The following is a 25598-nucleotide window of genomic DNA, read 5'->3' as shown; positions in this document are numbered from 1 at the left end:
CCGATGTTGTTCTTTATCTAGAGCCTAAAATGTCCTATTTTCAAAATGTGGTCCAAACAGTTCAATTTCAAAATGTATAGAAAACAATCTTTGTCATAATATCATAAGTAGCCACAGTATTGTTTTAAAGAGTATACCAAAAGAATCCACATTGTGACAGCCAGAACCATAAAACTTTTCTGGTTAGCTTATTATTCATAAATAAATTTACTGCAAATTTGTTTCATACTCTTCATTTTCATTCTTACTTGTTTTCTTCAGAGAATGTACTCATAAACATAGATGCAACTGTTGATTCAGTATCAAAAACATAAAACTACTTTTGAATACTGGTTCTCTAATCTGAATGCATATCATAATTACCTAGCAAGCTTTTTAAAAAATATAGTCTCCAATTTGGGGGGATACACACATGTTTATATATTTATAAACGTATATATTTTAAAACTTTTTAAGGTGATTGTAGATTCACATACAGTTGTGAGAAAATAAAAATACAGAGATCCCATATACACTTGTATCCAGTGTCCTTGATTGGTAACATCTTGCAAAACTGTAGTACAATATCACAACCAGGATATTGACATTGATACAGCCAGATACAGAACATTTGGATTCCCAGTGGGATCCCTCCTGTTGCCCTTTTGTAGCCATACCTGCTTCCCTCCCACCCTATCCCTCCTTAACCCCTGGAAACCACTTATCTGTTCTCCATTTTGTAATTTTTTCATTTCAGAAATATTATATAAATAGCTCATACTGTATAAAGCCTTTTGGGATTGGTTTTTACCACTAAGCATAATTTTCTGAGAATTCATCCAGTTTGTTGTATTTATCAATAGTTTGCCCATTTTTATGGCTAAACAGTATTCCATGATATGGATGCACCACACTTTGTTTTATCATTGACACGTTGAGGGACATCTGAGTTGTTTCTCATTTGGGGCTGTTATGAATAAAACTGCTATAAACATTTGTGTACAGGTTTTTGTGTGAACATAAATCTTCATTTTTCCAGAGTAAGTGCCCAGGAGGGCAATCAATGTGTCATGTGGTAGTTACAAGTTTAGTTTTGTAAGAAACTGCCAAACTCTTTTTCAGAATGGTTATGCCATTTTATATTCCAACCAGCAATGTATGATTAATAATTTCTCCACATCCTCACCAGCATTTGGTATTGTCACTGTTTTTTACTTTAGCTGTTCTGAAAGGTAGTAGTGATACCTCATTGTGGTTTTAATTTGCATTTCCCTAATGGCTAATGATGTTAAATATCTTTTTATGTACTTCCTTGCTATCTGCATATCCTCTTTGGTGAGATGTCTCTTCATGTCATATGCCAGTACGGCTTTTAATCCTCTTAATAGGGTTTCTGTGGAGCAGAAATTTTTACTTTTGATTAAGTCCAAATTATCAGTTTGTCCTTTTGTGAGTCATACCAATGCCTGGTTCCGACCTTCAGACATTCTGATTCATTTGGTGTGAGGAACAAGGTGGGCATGGAGATTTAAAAAATCTCTCTAGATGATTCTAATGTGTAGCACAATTTAAGAACAACTACACTAGATCAGGTTGTAGTACTGGAGTTAACTAGTTGTCCCCAAAGTAGCTGCAGGCTGCTTCCTGCCACTGCATATGAGCTGCTTTTCTTGTAGCAGGCTTATAACTCAGATGTCAGACTTCTTAGTAGAAACTATGAGTGATTCAAACTGCTCTGAGACCTTACCCAGGTGAGAGAAGAAACAAACACATCTTCTTTAACACAGGAAGTACCTGTGATTTAATGGGCAAGCACTGGACTTGGAGAGAAGTTTTTAAAGTTCCAGCTCTGCCCCTCATGAGCTGTATGACCCTGGGCAAGCTGCTTGTCTCAGACTTCTTACCTACCAGTAAAATGAAGATACTAGTTCTACTTTGGAGGCTTCCTTTTAGGAATGATAATACTGTTTGGGAGTTCTGTTAATCATTAAATACCAGATAAATGAAATGATTCAACATCACATTATCCCCAGACATAGGTCTGTAATCTGACTACATCACAATCACTTGGGGGAAACCTTTCAAAAACATAATATAAAAATTAAATGTAAGTCCCACTTTCACTTCTTGGAAGGTGTAGATGTACTTTTTCCTGTTCCTCCTTCTAAGTACAACTAAGAAGTCTAGGCATTATCAATAAACATAAGAAGGCTCTGAAAGGTAGAGGAGAAGGCAGACTGGTTAGGGACCTTGGAACTCCATTTTACTGGCAAAAGTGAAGGAGGAGATGAATAGGATTTTATTTAATGACAGTGAAATATTATAATACATCTAGCATTAATCTCTGACACCTACATTAAGCATTTCCTTTACCCTTTGAAAAATAAGTTTTTAACCTGGTTTAGCAATTGGTTTTAAGGTATTAAAACATTGAAATTGTAATGGAAAAGACAAACCGTAGAATAGACTTGTAATAACTTCTTTAGAGTTTGGTACCGTGTTGTATATCTTTGTCTGCAGGAGGCAGATGCTGAGTCCTTACTGTGACACGCTCAGAAGTAATCCATTGCAGTTAACTTGCAGACAGGACCAGAGAGCAGTTGCAGTGTGTAATTTGCAGAAGTTTCCGAAACCTTTACCTCAAGAATATCAGGTAACACTTGTTTGGGGCACAATTTCAGGAATCGGCTTTTTAAGAAAAAGTCTCCATTTTTAATTAGAAGAGTGAATTCTCATAAGTTTTTCAATTTATAAGGCCTCATTTGTTTTCTATAAGTTAGAAAAAAATGAAGAATTTCTCCATTTCTTTATAACCAATATGTTAATTGATAGCAATTTATTAGTATCTAGCAATGCCTATGGTAATGGTAAGAGACATTTAGAATATTTATTTTGATCTATTTTCTAACTGTTTGTATTTTCTTTTTAATTGTTTCCAAAGTCTTTGTCTTTAATTTACATAGAAAACAAGGTTCTTTAAAGAAAGTAACTAAAATACTCTAATCCAATTAATTACAAGGCTTGGAAGTTCTAGTTTAGAAAAAATTATCCTAAAAGGTGAAGGAAATGGTCCCACATGTTCAGTCTGAATCTCTGAGTTGACCTCAAAGTTTTTGTTGATGTGGCTATCACTAAAAAACCCTGAGCTCTGCCTGCCATTGACAAAGGACCTATTAGTCAAAAATGGTATCACAGAAGCAAATTTAAAGTGATTGTTAAAAATGAAAATGAATGTATGTATGTATATGCATGATTGGGATATTGTGCTGTACACCAGAGAAAGACACATTGTAATTGTACAAGAAAGGAAGGAAGGAAGGAAGGAAGGGAAGGAAGGAAGGAAAAAGAAAATAAAAGAGAAAAGAGAAAAGAAAAAAGAAAAGAAAGGAAGAAAGAAAAGAGAAAGGAAGGAAGGAAGAAAAAGAAAGAAAGAAAGGAAAGAAAGAAAGGAAAGGAAGAAAAGAAAAAAGAAAAGAAAAGAAAGCGATTGTTGCTTAATTTTGAGCTTCCTACATACGTTTATGACCCAACTGAGTGCTTCAGACACTATAAGATAGCAAACATGTTTCTAGGCTTAGTAATATAATTCAGTGAGTTGGTATAAAATGTGAAATCTTTACAATTTATCTGGTACCTGTTCCTTTGGTATTCAAAGTATTATATATATATGATGTCACTCATTTGCTTGCAGTTCAAGTTTGTCAAAACATGTAAGTTGTCTCCCAAAAACACTTGAAGTACGTTATATTTAAAATATCTTAATTGTATGCATTAGTTTTGTGTTTTGTCAACTCTTAAAACTCTTCCTATCCATTCTTTTAAAACGTTACTCTAATTAAAAACGTAGACTAATTTACTCAACTTTGCTTATCTCTAAAACTACAACAGCCTTGAAATACCCCTCAGGTAGTATATTGCATTGTACTACGAATGAAGAAAAATGGATTAATATCTTCTCTGTGCTGTACAGCATTAGAGACGGTTGCTATAAATTGTCTGTGGACTTTATTTTGTTTCTTATACTCCTGTCTTCCTAAAATTTTTTTCTTTGTAGTACTTTGATGAACTCAGTGGAGTACCTGCAGAAGATTTGCCTTATTATGGTGGTTCAGTAGAAATTGCTGACTACTGCCCTTTCAGTCAGGAATTCAGTTGGCATTTAAGTGGTGAATATCAGCGCAGCTCTGATTGTAGAATATTGGAAAATCAACCAGGTTAGTAGTTTAGTGAAATTAAGTGATACATACATATATATACATATGAAAAGTGTGTGTCTGCAGTATAAAATAGTGGTTAAGGGCACAGACCCTGGAGCCAGATAGTTTGAGTTTGTGTTGTGGTTCCACTGTTGTTCACCTGTTCGAAGTAACTTCTCTCTGCCTCAGTTTTCTCCTCTGTACAAAGGGGATAATACCTATCTTATAGATTTGTTGTGAGAATTAAATGAGTTAGTAAAGTAAGTGCTTAGAATTATGACACAAAGGATTGCTAGCTGTTAGATACACTTGCACGTGTGTGTACACACACTACCATTTAGTAATACCTTACATCTGCATGACACTTTTCATTTACAAAGCACTTTCATTTTTATTATTCATTTCTTCTCAAAACCTGATGAGAGAAGGTATTATTGAATTTCAAGGATAAGGGGAGAGATACTAAGTAATATAGTTCATTGGTGTCAGTGCAGGATCCTCCAGTGCAGAGCTCTTTTTATTAAATTGTATTAGGTATCCTATTTTTCCCTCTCCTAAGGAGTGTGCATTTTTTGTACTTTAGAAGTAACATGTCATTCTTCAGATATCAGAATACTATTCTCCCATGGCTAGTAAGATGTATTGCCATATTATTTATTCCCTTTTATATACATAAGTGAACAAGTCATCAAAGGAATAAACAGTATGGCAATTGAATATTCAGCAATAATAACTATAGCTCATACTATCTTTGTAAACAAAATCTTCTCATGTCTGATTTGTTAATGAAGAACAATTAGTAGTTTTTCTCTCTGTGGTCATCAAAATTTTCAACCTGATTCTTTTTCTTCCCCCCTTTTGCCATACTTTATTATAGACTAAGTCATTTACAATTTAAATTTCCATATTTTTTTCCCTTTTATCCTTAAACCTAGCAGATTTAACTGGATTTGTACAGTCATTTTTATTCATCACTTATCTAGTTAATAAATGTCTAAAGACTTATGATGTAACTACTCAGAAGTTCCATGTTAAAGCAAAAAAAAATGCACATATCTATCAGTTATGGGTTTGCATAAGATATAGTATCACATTTTATTATTTTAGAGCTGGAGTTGGCAAATGTTTTTTATAAAAATCAAGATAGTGAATATTTTAGGCTTTGTGGGTCATACAGTGTCTGTTGCAACTTCTCAGCTCTGCTGTTATAGTGTGAAAACAATTATAGATAATATGTAAATAAGTTAGTATGACTTATCTTCCAGTAAAACTTTATCTATAAAAACAGATAGCTCTCAGGATTTGACCTGAGGGTTGGCCTCACCCCTCCTTTTTTGTTTTTTTTTTTTTGACACTGATCACTATGTGTTTTGAGGACTTTGAAATACTCATAAATTAAAAAAATATAAAGCTCTGTTTTATTGTTTTACATTTTCTTTCTTAGCTTATAAAATTAAAGATTTTTCAAAGCTGACATAAAATTCTAATCCTTGTAATATTTCAAAAGAGGATAATTGTACTCTCTACTTTCAGAAGATGAAACTTACTTATATTAAGTGTAAAGAGAGAAAATTATTCATAGGTTTTAAAGGCTTCATTCCTTTGTCCATTAGCTATTTAGAGATCATTTCATCTACCGGGTAACTACAGATTTGTGTTTAGTCTAGACTAGATCAGCTTGTTATTTATGGACTTCCAGGAGATGGCATAAGTTGAAAACATAAGAACATTTTGCAAAAGTAGCAGCACCCCAAAAACAGTCTTCATTTTATAAACCACTTGGCCCCATCCTGTCATGGGTCACTTGAGAGGTGACTCCCATTTAGGCCACATTGAAGGTGATCTTTGTACTATTTCCTCTGTATATTTAACTTAGATGCTATAGGTCCAGTGTTAGCTCTTATTTCTGATAGACTCATTTTTCCCTACTAATTCCTTCACTGAGATCCCAGTTTGAGTTTGGAACCCTGTTTCTCTCGACTTTTTTAATTGAAAATATCCATGAAACATGTTGTTTTTTAAAGTAACTTTTAATTGTAAGAATGAGCCCAAAGTCAGTTTTTAAGAAAACTTTTCTCATTTGCTTCAGACCTTTTTAAAAACTATGGTGCTGAAAAGTATGGACCTCATTCAGTTTGTCTAATTCAGAAATCAGCATTTGTCATGGAAAAGTGTGAGAGGAAGCTGAGTTACCCAGACTGGGGGAGTGGATGCTATCAGGTAAACCATATGGTTGTTAATAATTATATCAAATACTATATAATTTTATCTCGTTAAAATACATTTTATATTTTTATATAGTTAATTTTTATTGATTAATACTTTACCTTATTTATGTAAACATTAGTTTGGATGCTTGTGTTTTGTCAAAATATTATATCTTTGAGAGAAATTACCTTTCCCCATTTGTTTAAAAATATATGTAGTTGCTATAGATCAGCAAAGTTTTATAATAATTTTGCTTCTGGGCATTTATGCTAAGGAGATCATGAAAAATATATAATTTTGTTCTTAAATACTACTTTTAATGGAAAAAATTACAGTTTATAAGTTCTGAAGAAAGCATGGCTATAAGGATTAATAAATCAACTACTGATTAATAATAGATCTTTTCCTTGAAATTAGATATCCAAAGGGGGTAAACTACTGTTTTCTTAATTATCATATTTTCACATCTAATTTAAATAACTGCATCACCTTATTAAGAACTTATTAAGATACAGGCATTCTGTAACTTAGGAACATCCAACTTACTGAATATTTTATACCCTACTAATAGACATCAGAGAGGAGAATGTGATCCTAAAAACTGAAAAATAAGAATTGGTTGTGCCATTTTATTTGCAAGGGCTAAGTGCACTAATGTAGCTGACAATTTAACTAATTTTTTTTAAAGTTTCTTAAAATTGACAGTTTTTTAGGTAACTGCTTTTTTGAGGTATAATTCATTCACTGCACAATTCATATAAAATTATCTTTGAAACCTTATAAAAGACAACTAAAAATGAACACTTTCCAGCTATAATCTGACAACTTTAATTGAGCAACTATTTTCTGATAAATTCTATTAAAGATTTATGTATTGCTTACATACATAGTTTTGACCTCGTGTAATTACAGTATGTAATTTTGTTTTAGTCAGTGCCTTAGTGCTTATATGGAGCAAAATACCTTTTGCAGTTTTTTCCAATAATAATACCATTCTTTATAGCTGTAGAGCATTACATCATTTTAAAGTAGTTTAATTAGGGAAGTCATTTTTTTTGTTAGATATTGACTTAATTTTCACTTTTTACTATGTAAAAATGCTTTTATAAGTATATTTACAGGCTTTACCTTTTTAAAATCAATTTTTGAAATAAAATTAAAGGAAATAAAGCTGGAACAGAGTGAATTACGATAGGAGGATGACCATTTCAACCTACTTTAATGTTTCATAACACCGCCACCACCACCACAAAGGGATTACGTAGATTTGTAATACCATCCACAAAGGCTTAATGTACTTGGCTTCTCTGGAGTACCTAGTGTTGTCAGTTAATTTTGCTAATTTAATACTAAATACTAAATTAGCAAATGTATATGATTTCCAAACAGTTAGCATATGGATTAGCTGTTCTGTTTTCTCCTGTTTTTTTTTTTTTTTACTTATTTTGATGGAATTTGCAAGAATGGTACAAAAATATGTTTTTTCTGAGTCAGTTAAATGCAAATTGCTGACAACCTGCCCCTTCACTCCCAAATACCTAAATATATATTTCTTATAAACAAGGACATCGTCTGTATGACCACAATACTACCAAAAAATAAAGAAATTAATATTGATACATCTAATTCTCATACCCCATTTAAGTTTTGCCTATTGTCCCAACAATGTCTTTGTAGTAATAGGATCTGAACTAATATCACATGTTGAGTAGTTATCATGTCTCTGGTGTCCTTCAATCTGGAACAGTTCCTCAGTCTTTTCTTGACTTTCATACCCTTGACACTTTTAAAGGTTACAAGCCAGTTCTTTTCTAGGATGTGTCTCAACTTGGGTTTGTCTGATGTTTCTTCATAATTAAATTCATGTAATATGTTTTGGGCAGTAATATCAGAGAAGTGATGCTTGTGTTGTGGTGGTGCACTCCTGATTTGTCCCTTTACTGATCATGTTAACTTGCTAGTATCTACCACACTTCTTCACTGTCAAGTTGCTGTTTTTCTCTTTTAGCTAATTCCCTTTTTAATTAGTAAGTATTTGGACAAAAGGTACTATATCAATAAGTTATTTCTTATCATACTTTCACTTTATTAGTTTGTATACTTACAATCAGTTTTGATTCATGGATTCCATTTTATTCATTGGGTATTACCATCACTATCATTATTTTTGATATTCAAGTTGCCCCAGAATTAGCCAGAGGGAGCCCTTTCAGGCTAGTTCCTGTGTCCTTTTGGCCTGTCCCATCTTTTTAAATATTTCCTTGCTGTCTAGCACAAGGTATTCTAGGCTTATCTTTACTTTCTTTGCTGCGGCTCTGGAAACAACCATTTCTCCAAGGAGCTCTAGTTTCTTTTAGTGGAGTGTGATGTTTAGAGTCTAAGGTCTGGGTACTAGATGTACTGTTCATTGCTATTGGGATATAGCTGCTTCCCAGGCCCTCTTGGTAAACAGAACTAGGAAATATATATGTGTGTGTAATTTTATATATACTCACACGTGTATATATATAACCATGAGTTTGCACCAGTATCTTTGATTTCAGTCTAATACCAAAGAATTCATTTTAGCTTTCTCCCTTTCCATATTTGTAACTCTTCTTTCCAACAGTGGGAAAGAGGGTCTCATTGTCCTTAATATGCTTACTTATTTGATCTGTCCACATCCCTTCCATCTTCTTCCACCCCTATGTGGTTACCCTCCTCACCCACTTGGACTCTGACACAGCCTGCCAGATCACAGCATCTCTCTTTCACTGTAATCCAAACCCTGTGCACCTCTTTAGAATATAGATACTCTTTCTTCCATGAAACTTTCTAATCTTTAATGTTCTTGTTTCTACCATTTATTGACTCTTAATCATAAAACAATCTGATACTGTTAATTTTGGGGGGAGGATTTTTATGTCCCGCCCTTCTCTCCTCAGTTAAAGCTCCTAGAGGGCAGGCACTGTGTCATGGACTTCTTTGGCATCCTTTTCAGCACCAAGCATGGTACCCAGTCAGTTCTCACTTAAAAGAATGATTACAGTGCATTGTGGCTGCTGTGACTTACTAGATGTGGGTCACTGAATGACAGACTTATAGAAGAGGTTACACTTTGTTGTTGTTTATTTTCTTTGTAGCTTATTATAACTTAAATTTCCAAATGAATATATTTAAACTTAATTGATGATAGAGTTATTTTTAAAATGACTCCATTGTTGAAATACACTTTTGGAACTCCTCTTTTTAAATTGCCTTTAGAAACAGTTTAATAGCTATCTAAGAAGTCAGTTTTAGTTTTTTGCATCACACCTATGTTGACCTAGTCTTTTTTTTTTAATTGAAGTATAGTTGATTTACAATGTTGTGTTAATTTCTGTGTATAGCATAGTGATTCATTTATATATATATATATATATATATATATATATATATATATATATATATATATATATAAAATATTCCTTTTCATAGTCTTTTCCATTATAGGCCATTACAAGTTAGTATCTACAAATTCCAAACTCCCAATTTATCCCTTACTCCTCCCTTCTCCCCCTGGTATCCATAAGTTTGTTTTCTGTGTCTGTAAGTCTGTTTCTGTTTTGTAAATAAATTCATTTGTGTCCTTTGTTTAGATTCCATATGTAAGTGGTATCATGATATTTTTCTTTCTTTCTCTGGCTTATTTCACTTGGCATGATCTCCAGTTCTATCCATGTTGCTAAAAATGGCATTATTTCATTCTTTTTTGTGTCTGGGAGGTATTCTATTGTATCTATATGCCACATCTTTTAAAAAAATTTTTTATTGAAGTATAATCAGTTTACAGTGTTGTAAACTGTGTCTGTGAATATGTTTCTGATTTGTAAATAAGTTCATTTGTCTTTTTTGTAGATTCCACATATAAGTGATACCATATGGTATTTTTCTTTCTCTTTCTGGCTTACTTCACTTAGAATGACAATCTCCAGTTCCATCCATGTTGCTGCAAATGGCATTGTTTTATTCTTTTTTAGGGTTGAGTAGTATTCCATTGCATAAATACAGTACAACTTCTTTATCCAGTCATCTGTCGATGGACATTTAGGTTGTTTCCATGTCTTGGCTGTTGTAAATAGTGCTGCTATGAACATTGGGGTGCATGTATTTTTTTGAATTAGAGTTCCCTCTGAATATATGCTGAAAAATGGGATTGCTGAATTGTGTAGTAAGTCTATGTTTAGTTTCTTGAGGAATCTCCTGTTTTCCATAATGGTTGCACCAAACTACATTCCCACCAGTGGTGTAGGAGAATTCCCTTTTCTCCACATTCTCTCCAGCATTTATCGCTTGTGGACTTTTGAATGATGGCTCTGACTGGTGTGAGGTGATAATCTCATTGTAGTTTTGATTTGCATTTCTCTGGTAATTAATGATGTTAATCTTCTTTTCATGGGAGAAATGTTTGTTTAAATCTTCTGCCCATTTTTTGATTGGGTTGTTTTGTTGTTGTTGTTATTGAGTTGTATGAGCTGTTTGTATATTTGGAAATTAAGACCTTTGTTGACCTAGTCTTAACCAGTTTAATGAACTGCCTTTAACTAGACTTGGTTCTTGGCGACTTTTGGGTATTTTCAAAATTTACATCTACTTGCAAAGTAAAAATTTGTCACCATCAAACATATTCAGAAGCATGCACTGAAGTTTCAGAAATATTTAAAGTGACGTAGCATAATTGAAATTAATGTGAAGTCCTTTTAGAAAACAACATTGAAGAAGATACAGTCATTTTAAACATTTTTTGTTAGTTTTAATATGTTTGCTTTTAAAAATTGATTTTATTATTTACCCCTTGTATTTGAGATATGAGTCCTGCCTTTAAAGATGTTATCAGTTGTACTCATAATGTAATCATCATGAACATTTTTATCTCTATCCCAGAGGGTCTGGGATAGAGAAAAAGAATAACTATCACTATGTCATTTCTCTGTTGTGTTTCTTTTTTTTTTTTTTTTTTTACAATTAACATATATTATTTTTTAAAACAACTAATAAAATTTTGATTTACAAAATATAGTGACTTGCACAAAAAAATGACATGGTTAATGGCTTTGACAGAGATTTAAGCTGAAATAAAGGAGGATACTAGAATCTACAGAAATTTTTTTTTGATAGACATTACTTTTTTTAGAACAGTTTCATGTTTACAGCAGAATTGAGCAGAAAATACAGAGTTCCCACATAGTCCGCCCCACCCACCCATATATAATCCCCTACCTTCAACATCCCTCACCAGTGTGGCATATTTGGTTCAATTGATGAACCAACATGGGTATGTTATTATCAACCAAAGTCCATAGTTTACATTAGGGTTTACTCTTGATGTTGTACATTCTGTGGGTTTTGACAAATGCATAATGCATGTAGCCACCACTATAGTATCATACAGAATAATTTCATTGCCCTAAAAATCCCTTGTGCTCCATCTATTCATTTCTCCCTCCCTCCCTCTCCCCAAACCTCTGGAAACCACAATCTTTTTATTGTTTCTGTAGCTGTGCCTTTTCCAAACCGTCATTTGGTTGGAATCGTACAGTTGTAGCCTTTTCAGGCTGGCTTCTTTCATTTAGTAATATGTCTTTCATGGCGTGATAAGTTTTTTTGTTTTAACTGCACATGTATTTTTGAATTTACATATATATACTGTTCATTGTTTCTAAGAATGTTTAGAACTTTAGCTTTTTAAACTTACATAGTTATCAAAGGAATAAAGCCAACCACAAAATAAGATTTAACTCAAAAAGATACATACGCCCTGTTATTAACAGCAAAGTTATTTATAATTGCCAAGATATGGAAGCATCCTAAGTGTACATCAATAGTTGAATAGATAATAGAGATGCAGTGTATTTGTGTGTGTGTGTGTGTGTGTGTGTGTGTGTGTGTAGTGGAATATTTTGCCATTTGCGGCCCTTCATTCACTTTTTTTTTTTTTCACTTCAAAACCCAGAATTTTATAACTGGCAGAGACATTTCCATTACATCAAAAACAACAAAACACCTAGAAATAAGCTTAACCAAGGAGGTTACCTATACTCCGAAAACCGAAATAACACAAAGAAATAGAAAGATTTCTTATGCTCTTGGATTGGAAGAATCAACACTATCAAAATGGCCACACTACCCAAAGCAATCCACAGATCCAGTGCAACCCCCATCAAAATACTCGCGACATTCCTCACAGAACTGGAACAATTCCAAAATTTATAAGGAACCACAAAAGACCCCAAACAGCCAAAGCAATCTTTTGTAGGTCTCTTTTTTTTTTCTCTTTCTTTTTTTGTTCTCATTTCTTATGGTTTGATGACTAGAGTAGGTCCTATAACATTTGCTCTAAAGTTGGTTTGGTGGTGCTGAAATCATTTAGCTTTTGTTTATCTGTGAAGCTTTTGATTTCCCCATCAAGTCTGATTGAGAACCTTGCTGGATAGAGTATTCTTGGTTGTAGGTTTTTCCCTTTCATCACTTTAAATATATCTTTCCAGTCCCTTCTGGCTTATAGAATTTCTACTGAAAAATCAGCTGATAACCTTATAGGAGTTCCCTTGTATGTTATTTGTTGCTTTTCTCTTGCTAATTTTAATATTTTCTCCTTATCCTTAATTGTTGTCAATTTGATGACTAGATGCCTTGATGTGTTCCTCTTTGGGTTGATTCTGTGTAGTACTCTCTGGTCTTCCTGGACTTGGGTGACTGTTTCCTTTCCCAAGTTGGGGAAGTTTTCAGTTATTATCTCTCCAAAAATTTTCTTGGGTCCTTTCTCTCTCTCTTCTCTTTCTTGGACCCCTATAATGTGAATATTAGAGCACTTCATGTTGTCCCAGAGTTCTGTTGAACTATCCTCATTCCTTTTTATTCTTTTTTCTTTTTTCTGTTCTGAAGTAGTGATTTTCACTAATATGTCTTTTAGCTCAGTGAACCCTTCTTCTGCCTCATTTAGTCTATTCTTGGTTCCTTCTAGTGTATTGTTCATTTCAGTGATTTTATTCTTCAACTCTGTTTGGGTATTCTTTATATTTTCCAACTCTTTGCTAAAAACTTCACTCTGTGCATCTATACTCCTCTTGAGTTCTCTGAACATCTTGGCCATCATTATTTTAAACTCTTTCTCAGATAAATTACCTACCTTCTCACCACTTATTTCTTCTTCTGGGATTTTATCTTGTGCCTTGGCCTGGGAGATATTCCTTTACCACCTCATATTTCTTTCTATGTGTTTGTGGATTCCTTCCACAGCCTTTGGGATTATTGTTTTCTTGTTTCTAGTATCTGCCCCTGGTGGATGAGGCTGGACTAGAGGCTTATGCAGGTTTCCTGGCAGGAGGAGTTGGTGCCTGCCCACTGCTGGGTGAAGCTTGGTCCTGGACCTCTGGTGGGTAGGGCCGTGTCTAGAGGCCTTTGTGGCTTAGGAAGTCTGCTAGTGGGTGTGTCTGTGTTCCCACCCTGTATGCTGTTTGGCCTGAGGCTTCCCTACAGGCTGTTGGCTGGGGCTCGGTGTTGGTGCTAATGATCCAATCAAAATGTCAGCCTCCAAGCAAGCTCATGTAGATTAACACTCCCGGAATGTCCACCACCAGTTTTTATGTCCCTTGAGTGAGCCGCAGCCGTCCTCTACCACCCCGGGAGACCCTCCAAATCCAGCAGGCAGGTCTGGCCCAAGTTCCTATGAAATCACTGCCTCTGCCCTTGGACCTGGTGCATGTGAGTTTCCTTGTATGCTTCTTAAGCAAATGGAGCCTCTGTTTCCCTCAGTCCCGTGGGACTCCCTGAGCCACGCCCCCCTGACCTTCAAAACCAGATGTCCTGGGGTCTCCTTCTCTTCCCACTGCCGGGACCCAAGCTGGGGAGCCTGACGTGGGGCTTAGAGCTCTCACTCCTGTGGGAGGGCCTCTGCGACTTAACAAATCTTCAGCTTGTGGGTTGCCCACCCGAGGGGTTATGGGGCCCAATTATATCATGAGCACGTCCCTCCTACTGTCCTGCTGTGGTTCCCTCTTTATGTTTCCAGTTGCAGAAGATCTTTTTTGCTAGGTTCCAGTCTTTTTTCGATGGTTGTTTAGCATTCAGTTGTGGTTTCATTGTAGTCGCGAGGAGAGGCAAGCTCGTGGTCCTACCACTCTGCCATCTTGACCGGAACCGAACCCCTACAGAAATGTTGTTATTAATGCCTTGTCTTTAGGGTTCTGTGGATTCAAACTGTATGTAATGTGGCATATTACCTTGTGTTTTTTAGGAAAGGTGTCCATAGATTTTATTAAGATTTTTTAAAAGGTACTGTGGTCAAAGTTTAAGAACTACTACCACAGAGTGAAATTCTTTTACAACCTGAATAACTTAACCCTCTTTGTATGAGATTTAAATATTCCCTTATCCCCAATTGTGTTTTATAGCCAGCATTTTTAGTAAATTCTACCATATTTTCCTACAGTTGAAGGAGAAGCCTCACATACTAGAATCTTACTGATCTGATTCTTTTTCCCACTTTTTGAAGGTTTCTTGTTCTCCACAAGGTCTGAAGGTTTGGGTTCAGGATACTTCATATTTGTGTAGTCGGGCCGGGCAGGTCCTCCCCGTCAGTATTCAGATGAATGGCTGGATTCACGATGGAAACCTGCTCTGCCCATCATGCTGGGACTTCTGTGAACTCTGTCCTCCAGAAACAGATCCTCCAGCTGCTAACTTGACCCGAACTCTACCCCTGGGTGAGTAGTCTCTCTGGTTGGAATAAAGAGAGAGATTTTTCTTACAAGATGTTGAAAATTCCCTTCAAGGAAGCTCTAAAACAGGTTGAGTGTCTTCTCTTCTAATTGCAATTCCACTGTTAGAAACTGAAGGGAGGTAACAAGTTTACCTCCCTTCAGTAAGAGTGAGGGTGAGAAAGCTTTCTATGTGAAGAACCTCTGACTTGCACACAAAAAAAGTCATTGAAGTTTATAAAAAGTTAATGTTTCAACCACTGATTTTTTAAATTAAGAGTAAAAATTATGTTCATTGAATACAAAAAGCAATTAAGTATATTTTAGTTATATTATAACTAGGTGAAGTGCAAGAGAGGGAAAGACACTGGAAAAGAAGCTCAAAGAAGGGATTGACACACCCACAAAGCAAAGAAAGGTGCAAGGATCCACAAATACACACTCACAAGGTGAGATAGGAAGACAGGCTGGCAAAGACAGTGGTTCTCACAGGGATATTTTGCTCATTCTTTGAGACTCCAGAGAGTAGAACTGAAGTTGTAGGGAGACAGATTCTGGTTAAATCCTTTAGAATCAGGAGGGGAATGGAAAGGACTGTCTCTAGAAGAGTGCGTTCCCTACTAATGAAGGTGTGCAAACTGAGGTTGATGATCCACTTCTAAGAGTTATAAAAGCAGAGTTCATGAACTTTCCATGAAAGCTTTGACCTATGGTCTATGATATTTTAATTAAATGACCTATGAGATTTTATGACTGATTGACATTTTGAAATATGCCATGTTTCATTTTCTCAACAGGAGATATTTTTCAAATGAAACTGTTTTAACCCTTTGCCTGTTCCATGGTCTGGTTGAAAACAGAGGGCTACATTCACTTTACAGCTCAAAATTTCTTCACATCTAAAATTTAATTTCCTTTCTTTCCCAAATCCTGCAGGCTTGGGATATAAGTAGAGGATGAGTTTTGGAAGGTTAATACTTGTGTTGGGGGTGTCCAAGACCACCCCCAGATTTAATGATTCTCTAGGAGACACAAGATTGCCTCTAGTTGTACTTGTGACTAAGCTTTGTTAAGGGGAAAAGATACAAAGCAGAATCAGCAAAAGGAAAAGGGGCAGTGGGCAACGCCTGGAAGAAACCAGTTCCCAGACACCAGCTGAAGGCTGTCCTTGCAAACAGGACTTTGAAAGAGTGGCCATCTCGGGCCTGCTATGTTAACTCTTTTCACTGAATTCCTGTGAGCCAGCTGAGTTTTCTGCAGTTATAATGGTAATGCACAGTGAATTATTCGAAATGATAAAAGATCTTAGGTGCTTCTGATACGGTATGTAGTAAATATAGTGTTGAATACTCTTAGTCAGCTTTTAATGTGAAGCTGGTAGGATGACTTAATTTTGTTGTTATTGTTAAATTTCTTTGGCTAGGATTAGAGGACTGCTAGTCTACAAATAGGTGGTTCTGATGAAGTTCCCATCCTCAGGCCTAATCTCAGAGTTAACTATAAGAAACTATTACCATCTCATTGTCCAAGAGATGAACAGTGATTGAGCCATTAGCAGTTAGAGCTGAGATGAGAGAGTTACTCCAGCTGGTTCAGAGGTAAGAAACTTAGGATTACAGTAGGAGAATGTCTAGAAATGAGGAGAAAGCCAGACCAGGTCGAGGAGCTCTGAAATGATTAGTTCCTGTCCTTGGAACATGGCAAAGACAAGAGAATCTGTTGAAAGGAGATGGGAAATAGATTGCAGATGACCCACCCCTTCCACAAACCTGCGCGTTAGACTTTTCTTTTTCTTATCCTGCTCACTCTTTATAGTCACTATGTTATGATTTCTTCCCTTTAACCAGTTCTATGAGGAAGGAAGCTTAAAAAAACATTGTAACCTCCAAAGCACTGCCAATTTTGAAAAATGCATAAAAATGCACAAGAATAGTTGCCTTTTAGGCATTGCTTTTTGAATATTATAAGCATCACTGTCAAAATTCTAAAATAACCTGACTTCTTGTCTTTGTTAATGTGTGTGAATAGAGCACACACTGAGCCTTTGCTGAATGTTTATTTAACTATGTACCAGGGACTATGGCAGACTTTACATGTGCTCTTTATTTTAAGTACATAGTTTGTTTCTTTTTAATAATGTTTTTATGACCCACCAAACTTGTAAAAATAAGATTTGATGCTTTAAATGTACTTGTATGAGAAATACTAATAATTAGAATTAACCTATGTTAAAGCTTATTAAGCAATTGATTATTCCTAATATGTCTTATGAGTTAAGGTGCTTTTTAGGTTTCTAGATATGTCTTTAAAACTTTAAAACCCCTCATATTCTGGAGGAAGTGTGTAAAGATACTTCTCTCCCCAAATTCTTCTGATTTTTGTTGTTGTTCTCAGGTGTTAGTTCACACAGCCTTTTCTTAACACTTGTAATTTCTTTTAGAATGTAAAACTCTCATCTTCTTTTCTTTCTCCTTTTCTTTTGTCATCACTTGTAAATGCTAGAGTGTGATTAGATAGTTTCCACTAGTCAATATGAAAGATTTATTTCTAAATTCTTTCTGGCCTCTTCAGATTATAGAGGTTGTTTTTGTTTCTGTTTATTGAATGCTAGACACTTTGCTGAATGCTTTATGTCTATATCATTCTATTTAATCATCACAAAACCTAATGAGATAGAAATTATTTTACACATGAGAAAACTAAGGTAAAAAGAGATAAAGTGATAGTTACGGTCACAGCTAATAGATAATGAAGTTCAGATCAAAACCCAGATCTATCATCTCCAATTCATTTTCAAACACCCTCATTGTGTCTTTTCTTTTTAAAGAGTACTGTCACAGAAAGTGCAGTGTTTCTGAAAGACAACAAATACTCCAGAGCTACCATTTATGTTTTAATAGCTTCCTAAATTTTAGTACCAGCAGTAGATAAACCAATTGCTACTTCTCCTCTTGTTTCCTTTGGGCCAAATTGAGAATCAGAAGATAAAGTGATGTGCCTTGGCTATTAGTGACTCCAAGGCCTACTCCTTGTTCCAGCCAAGACCGCTCTACCTGATGCTCTCTGCCAGAACTTATCCAATAGAACTTTCTGGGGTGATGGAAATGTTCTGTAAACTGCATTATCCCATACAGCAGTCATTAGCCACATGTGACTATTGAACATGTGAGATGTGGCTAGTGAGACTAAGGAACTAAATATTTTATTTCATTTTGGCTAATTTAAATTTAAATGGTACATACCACTAGTGGCTGCCACATGACAGTGCAGCTCTAGGTCCGGGGTTCGCAAACTTCAGCATGCATCAGAATCATGCTAGGACTGACCCCCAGAGTTTCTGATTCACAAGATCTGGGTTGGAGCCTGAGAATTTGCCTTTTTAATTAGTTCCCAGGGGATGCTGATGTTGTTGATCCAAGTACCACACTTGGAGAAGGATTATTCTCAGAAAAGTTGGATTTTTCTAAGACTTAACAATGCCAGCTGATTCCATTGGGAAAGAATATAACTTCCCTATGGTTTACCTGGATTACATACAGTGAAGTGATTTTTTAAAATACTAATTCCTCACTGTATAGTGCTCAGAAGAACAAGCTCCAGTGCCCTGACATTATCATTCTACAGCTGAAGACCAATCCTTTTTATCCTTACCTTTTGAGCAAGTCAGATTTGAAGATTGCTTGGGTCTTTATTGGTTAAAATATTAGAACAGACAACTCATCCTAAAGTAAAGTCAGGTTGACCTGGTCTTTTAACTGCTAAAAAATGTTTTCCATTCTGAGAATCATTTTGGGGAAATAGTTTTAGTTGTGAGAACAACTCTTGGCTAAATTAAAATATACTCCTAGTGCCCAAAGCCCATAAAATCTTCTGCTGTTTCCAAATCAAGCCTGGGGTGACATGGATATATAAGTAGACATTTAGAGATCGGGAAACATATGTCCTGTTTTGCCTGGGACAGTCATGTGCCTGTTTTGCTGGTATGATTATTAATAGCATTCCCTTGTGTTAAAATAATCAAAGAGAACAATTTAGTTGATCAAAGCAAATTTTATTTCACACAGGCAGTCTCTACTCTCAGGAGTCCAGAGAACTGTAAAATAAAGGGAGAGCAGCAAGCAGGAAACAAGGAAGGAAGTACTCACCTTAGGTTGATGTGCTGGGGTTGAGCATCTGACCTTTAGAAAGATCAAGGAACAAGGAGATATGTATAGGGCCCAGAGTTAGCTTGGCGATGGGAGATTGGCTGACTGAATATGCTGTGGTTCTGGTCAAGCAGAGCATTTACACAAACACAAAAAGTTACCTAAGCTTCAGTTTGCTGATGTGGCACCACAGGCAGAAATGGCTCCATCTTGAGTCTAGAAAGTTATTTCAGCACTTATCTCAAAATGTCCTGATGTTGGTTGATAAATTATATGGTCATCCTACCTAGAAGGGACAAGAAAGGGTAGAAGAAAGTCCTGCATCCCCTGTCAGAATAGCCAAGATTTTCATTTACTTTCCTGTATAGCATCTTGCTTTGCCAGGATACTACCCAGAGACACTCTCTCTTTTCCTGGGTTCCTTTTTTGAACCTTGGTATGGTAGATACATCTTTCCTCCTGCATAAATTTTTTTGTTCTTTTTCTATAAATATAAAAAAAGACTTTGGATATCTAGGTCTCAAGAAGTCACACTTGATTCTGCTCTCCAAGGTGTCCTTGTTCACCTTTTAATAATCACCTCTACTCATCTGTCAGTGTTTTAGTTGGTAGGATCTATTCCAAAAATGTCTATAGAAAGTAAATTTTTTGTTTTCAACTCTAGATCTCTGTTCCCGTTCCTCTAGCCTGGTGGTCACCCTCTGGCTTCTACTAGGCAATCTATTTCCTCTGCTGGCTGGATTTCTTCTGTGTGTATGGCATTAAGAATGGATAAGTGAATTCTCAAGACATTCCTTTGTGTCATGTTCCTCTGAACAAAGCACAAAATCTGGGCAAGTGCTAGCCAATGCAGATGGCAGAAGTGGCATTCCAGAGTTTGGCTTGGAAGTGTTGACCAAGATCAGACCTTGAAGGAGAGCTTCACAGCCGTCACTCCTCATCAGCAACTCAACAGCCTCAGAGTTTGGAGAATGAGAAGGAATTCCAAATCACCGAAGTCTCTTTATTTTTCAGGATGCATAACCTTCTTGAAGTTTTCCTTTGAAAATGGGATAATTGGTGAAAATTTCAGTGATTACATACCTCAGCATTTTCATTATCCTAAAACAATGGGAAATTTCATCAATGCTGCAATAATTTAAAGAACAGCTAATTATTGCAAGATCATAAGTTGTGGACCCTGTCTTCAAAAGTATAAATTGTCCTTTGACTTACAGAAAATAATTTGAATTGGGATTTCTGCATCACTATTATACCTGTTTTAAATTTAATAACTGTATATGGTATACCTAAATGATTGTTCTCATTGTTCTAAAGAGTGTTTTTTTAAATTATGTTTCGCTAAATTTTATGATTTCACAGTGCTGTGTGGCAGTTTCCTGCTGAGCCATTATGTGCTGGTAGCCCTCTTCCAGCTATATCCATACTCCTTGATCCTCAGAGATCAGCTTCCAGCTGTATTCTCCATTAGTTTAATAATAACTTGAAAAGCCGGGAGGCAGAGAGAGAAGAATACTCTGCCTTGTGAAAATATTGAAGACATGCAAATGGAAGAAAACATTTGTATATTTTTCAGATAATAGTTATGACAACCGCAATCCAACAAAAATAGAAGTGTTCCTTTTTGATCAATGAAGATAAAAAGAAATCTGGTATAGACAGGTATGCAGTTATATTCAGGTGGGCTTAGAAATTGTTACAGAAGAATTTCTGCTATCTGAAAATTATTTTATGTATAAAATGCAAAGTGTAAGTCAAAACAAGAGGGTCTGAATTGTTTACAAAGTGTAGGTTTGGTGTAGGGCCTATCCAGTAGGGTCCATAGAAGTCAGAAGATTGCCTTTGCTTTAAACGGAGGAGATAATATCCTTTACCTCCTGCATTTGACATTCTTTCTGTCACCACGTAGATTCTGGTCCCCAGAAGCAATTCTGCTCTGGTACCAGAGCTGACCAACCCTACTTAATAATCCCAATTTGAAATTCTTCAATGATGAATGATGCCTGGTTTTTCTCTCTAAGGCTAATGAAGTCCTGTGGCAGCATAAACACAGCCCTTGGACAAGCATGCATTTATTCATTCATTCATTGGTTGGCCCTTTAATTCAGCATAAGGTTTTTGAGCACTAATTTAAGAAATTTGCTAAGTGAACAAACAGCATAATAACTAAGGAGTAATTCCAGCTGACTATTTGACGCTGGAACCAAACAGCAGCCCCAGCGTAAAGGAAAGTCACCTTTTTTTAATACATAAATTTAAAATATTTAGTAGCATACAGTTTTGAATTGGAGGTATTTGTCCTTGTGAAAAGCTGGTGGTCTCTAGCATTGCCAGCCTCAGCTGAAGAGAAGCTAACAGCAGTGGCGTTTCTGCCTATGTCCTGCATACTTTACATCATGGAAAGTCAGAGAAAAGTGTAGAGTATATTTTTAAAGAAAGTTATAAAAATCTAAACTTACATATCTATTGTGATTATGAGTCATCCTGCAAAGTTGTATAAAGAATTTCACCAAAAACACCATGGATTAATAATATATTTGAGATTCACAGTGATAGGTTCAGTTATGTTTTAACTGTTGTGCAGTAATGCCATTTAGGTAGTATTGTTTCTGAGCATGGTGCTTTTTATACTTGAAATATATTTTTGCTTTATTTTTTATTGATATAATTATATTTGCACTAATGACTTTCTGAAGAAAATACTATAGATGACATTTTTTTCTATATATATTTGTTAAGCTTGGAATCTAGTAGCCCAGACTTTTTCTCTGCACAAATGTAGAATCTGATAAAGTATGTTGTTAAGAAATCTTGAGTTTTTGAGGGTAACTAACTGTGCTGGTTTCTTCCTTCCTCTTCAACAAGTCTTAAAAGTGGTTGCTTATCTCTGTTTCTGCATAGTATACTCAGTGAAGATTTAGAAGGCCACTGGACCTGTAAGAAGTTTTAAGAGGCACGGTTTAGTCACTTAGAATACAACAATATTCTGAAAATGACTTTTTAAAATCTGAAATTTCAGTGCAGAATTAGCGGGCTAGAATTCACCTTTAAACTGAAGAATTTGAAATAACCCAAATGTTGATATCCTGTGGCAGGTAACCCTTTATGTTCACAGAACCAGTTCACTGAGAAAGACTGAGCAGGCAGCAGCCACAGCGGGAGTGAGGTGAGGTGGGGTAGGAGAAAGGGGAGCAGCTGACTTGAGGACGGTAGACTGAAGCCCCTTTCTGACTCAGAAAGGGTCAAGTGCTTATAAAAACTGACTACCTCAGTTTTCAGTTCAGATATAGGTTCACTTTGATAGTATTAAGGTCCCAGTGTCAAAATTATCAAGTGAATTTGTCTCTCAGGTTTTCAAGAACAGAATTTACAAGAAGGAAGCAAAAGCCATGTCGCTAGACTTGAGCTGACAGCTTTAAAGAATCTGGCAAGCAAGTAGGTAATGTAGATCCCTCTATATTCTCCTGAAAAAAGCTTTTTCCCTTACTTATTTCTTAAGGATACTTATTTTTATTAAGATCAACTAGGCGTTCTAAAAATGTTATAAATTATGCTTAAAATTAGTTTTAGCCTAATATGTTGGCTTAGAGTTTATCAGTATTTGAAAATGAAACAAGTTAATGAAGTTTAAATAGTTTTAGGAAGATACAAAAATAAGTATACCAGAGTATTGCATAAAATTTTATCAATATCCTCTTTAATATTAGAAGACTCACTGTCTGAAAAATGACTAGATGCTTTATCAGAATCTCTCCAGCTCTAATATTCTGTGAGTAATACTCCAACTAGAATTGCTTGGCCACTGCTGGCTCTGACCCACCTCCTGGCGTATGACAGCTCACACATCACATTCATCACGGTGTCCTGTGCTCAATGCCTTAGCACTGTCTATGTCCTTAGACACTGAATGGAGAGAGACAAGCCCTTTTCTGAGGGCATTGGAGCAGTCCTGGCAGAAGAGGTGGACTTCAGTCACTGCGCCACAGGCCCATTTTGTAGTGGGCACCAGTTAACCGTATGAGGTCCTTGCAGCTCAGGAGGACTAACATATTTTAATAAAATCTGTGCTACTCGTCCCAACAAAAGAACTTGAACCTGAAAGGATGACTTTTTTTTTTTTTTTTTTTGATACATTTCGACAGGTTTGGGGAGGGAATGGTGAATTATTTTCTTTTGTTTACATTTTTATTAAATATAATAGATTTAAGAACTAATCTTTATTTATGGTATTTAAGTGTAATATATTCCTTAGGAAAAAAAACACAGCTTTAATAAAAATGGAAACTAATCTGCATCTTGTCTTTACTTAACACTATCAATTTTTAAAACCTGGTTGAGGACTACAAACACAGCCACACACTCTATATGAGGAAGACAAGGTGTTTATTGTGAAACATAATTCAATTTGTATTTTAACTGGAGTAAAATTGTCCTACTTCAAGAAAGGGGACAGGTCTTATGTAAAGCTGCAGAGAGTAACCCTCCTCAAATAGTTAAGCAGGAGAGAGAGTAGACTAAGACAATTCAGGGCAGCCGCCTCTGGCTGAAGATTATTTAGTCCCATTTGTTCTATGCTGTGGGCCAGGAGTCTCACTGCAGGTCCACCCTGCACATTCAGATACCACACTCTATTCAGTGGCGACGAGCAGATTGTGGCTGTAGTTGTAGAGTGTGATTCTTCCTCATAACCTGAATGTAGTTTGAGAGAGTGTACCCAGGACATGCCTTCACCATGCGCACTCAGAGCCGTTCTGCCCTGTGGCAAGGAGCCTGGCACTTTGTGAAATTGACTGAACGTAGCCTCTGTGACCTATTTACTGAGCTGAGATCTTTGTGGGAAATTTTAATGATACTATTTAGATTTTTTAAAATTTTAAATGTTTTAAGTAGCTGAAACTGTATACAATGAATTACTTCAGGTAGTTGAATAAATCCAATATTATTTGCACAGTGTACTGAAGATAAAGCTGTCTACATCTTATACACCACCTTGTATGTTCATAGCTTATTTAGTAGGCGTTATTACATAAATGAGTCTTTTTTCCACACCACTCTGGTAGATTTGCTGAAATGGAGAGGTTTATTTAAATCAGCTTTGTTAGTATTCCATCAGAAGTTCATTCTTTAATATTTAAAATAAATTGAATGTATTTGGAGATAGTAGTCCAAATACATGATCTAATATTCTAACAAATGACCAATACCTTACTCATTTTATATGTCTGGAAATGGTTTTCTCTGCCTTTAGAAATTAGTGTATCTTAGACTCAATGCCATTTTAACACTCAATGCCACTAACAGTCTTTTTTCAATTTCAGAAATATTAGTGACTCGACTTTCTGAAATTGTCTTATTTGAAAATATTCAAATCACAATATCTGAACACCTCCTGGCTTCTCCCCCACGCCACCCCATTAGGTCTCCTGATGACATTTCAAGAGGGCTACAGGTTGACTGGAATAGATTTCGCATGTGTTTATACACATGGGCATTCATCAGTGTGTATATAGTGAAGGCTTTGATGTATTTGGTTGAGGATATGAAAATTAAATGTAAAGTGAAGTAACTACAAAGAATAAAGCAAATGTCACAAGCCTTAGCACAGGTTGCCAGCCCAGCTGCCAGAGCCTTGAATCTTAATAGAGGTCAGATAAAACAGGTTATGCCACTGTTCTAAAATGATTTGGTTAGCTGGGAAGCTTTATGCTTGTTAGTAAGTAAAGAAATTGTGTAAAATCTGCTTTTCTAACAATTGGTTTGACAAAGGAGTAAAGAGGGAGCCAGTAAGTGCTATACAGAAGTTAAATCCTTAGGGACAAGTATCGTAATCGAGAGAAAAACGAAGCAGCAAAATAGCTGAGGCCAGTCAGTCCTCAGCCTGACTGAGGTGAGTCAGTGGCTTTGTCACTCTCGGATTTTGCATCAGAACACCTGCACCAGCTGTGTGCCCCAGGCCAGATCTCCACAGATGGGGTTTTTTCCCCTCCATTTTCCCCTAACGTATCCTCTTTCAGCTGCCCTTCACCCCAGACTGTGGGCGTTCCTCCTGTCTCCGCATTATCATTTCAGAACAGCACAGCTTCCTCAAGTACGTATACATAACTGTTCGGTGGTATTATTGCCTAGGGGTGGTGGTGAAGGGGTCTTATCCCTGCATCATTTCTCAAGGATTGATTTGGAGGGAGGGAACCAGCAGCTCTCACTAATTTACTAATTTGTCAGAAAACAGAAGCTCCTCTCCCCCTGCAGTTTGCTCCTGCTGTTTTATAATTTTCATACCATCATTCAGTTCCAGGTCAGGAATGACAGTGCCTGGTGTGGCCCAGGAGGCATGGTGGTGAAAATGAGCAGGC

At 36.0% G+C, this 25598-nt stretch overlaps 1 protein-coding gene across 2 annotated transcripts in view; it reads left to right on the top strand.

The window, feature by feature from the left end:
- LMLN (leishmanolysin like peptidase) overlaps positions 1-23533 on the top strand; it is a 58733-nt gene extending 35200 nt beyond the window's left edge. For both annotated transcript variants that reach the window (XM_006180003.3, XM_032481021.1), the window contains 5 exons: positions 2500-2632; positions 4034-4193; positions 6265-6395; positions 14896-15106; positions 19910-23533. In XM_006180003.3, the coding sequence (XP_006180065.1) occupies positions 2500-2632; positions 4034-4193; positions 6265-6395; positions 14896-15106; positions 19910-20010 (736 nt within the window). In that variant the 3' untranslated portion in view covers positions 20011-23533. The remainder of the gene's footprint in view (positions 1-2499; positions 2633-4033; positions 4194-6264; positions 6396-14895; positions 15107-19909) is intronic.
- The last annotated feature ends 2065 nt before the right edge of the window (positions 23534-25598 follow it).

This window comes from Camelus ferus, chromosome 1 (assembly GCF_009834535.1).
Source record: "Camelus ferus isolate YT-003-E chromosome 1, BCGSAC_Cfer_1.0, whole genome shotgun sequence".
Taxonomy (NCBI): Eukaryota; Metazoa; Chordata; class Mammalia; order Artiodactyla; family Camelidae; genus Camelus; species Camelus ferus.
The sequence above is the reverse complement of the archived record's forward strand: the minus strand, read 5'-3'. Positions and strand labels throughout refer to the sequence as shown.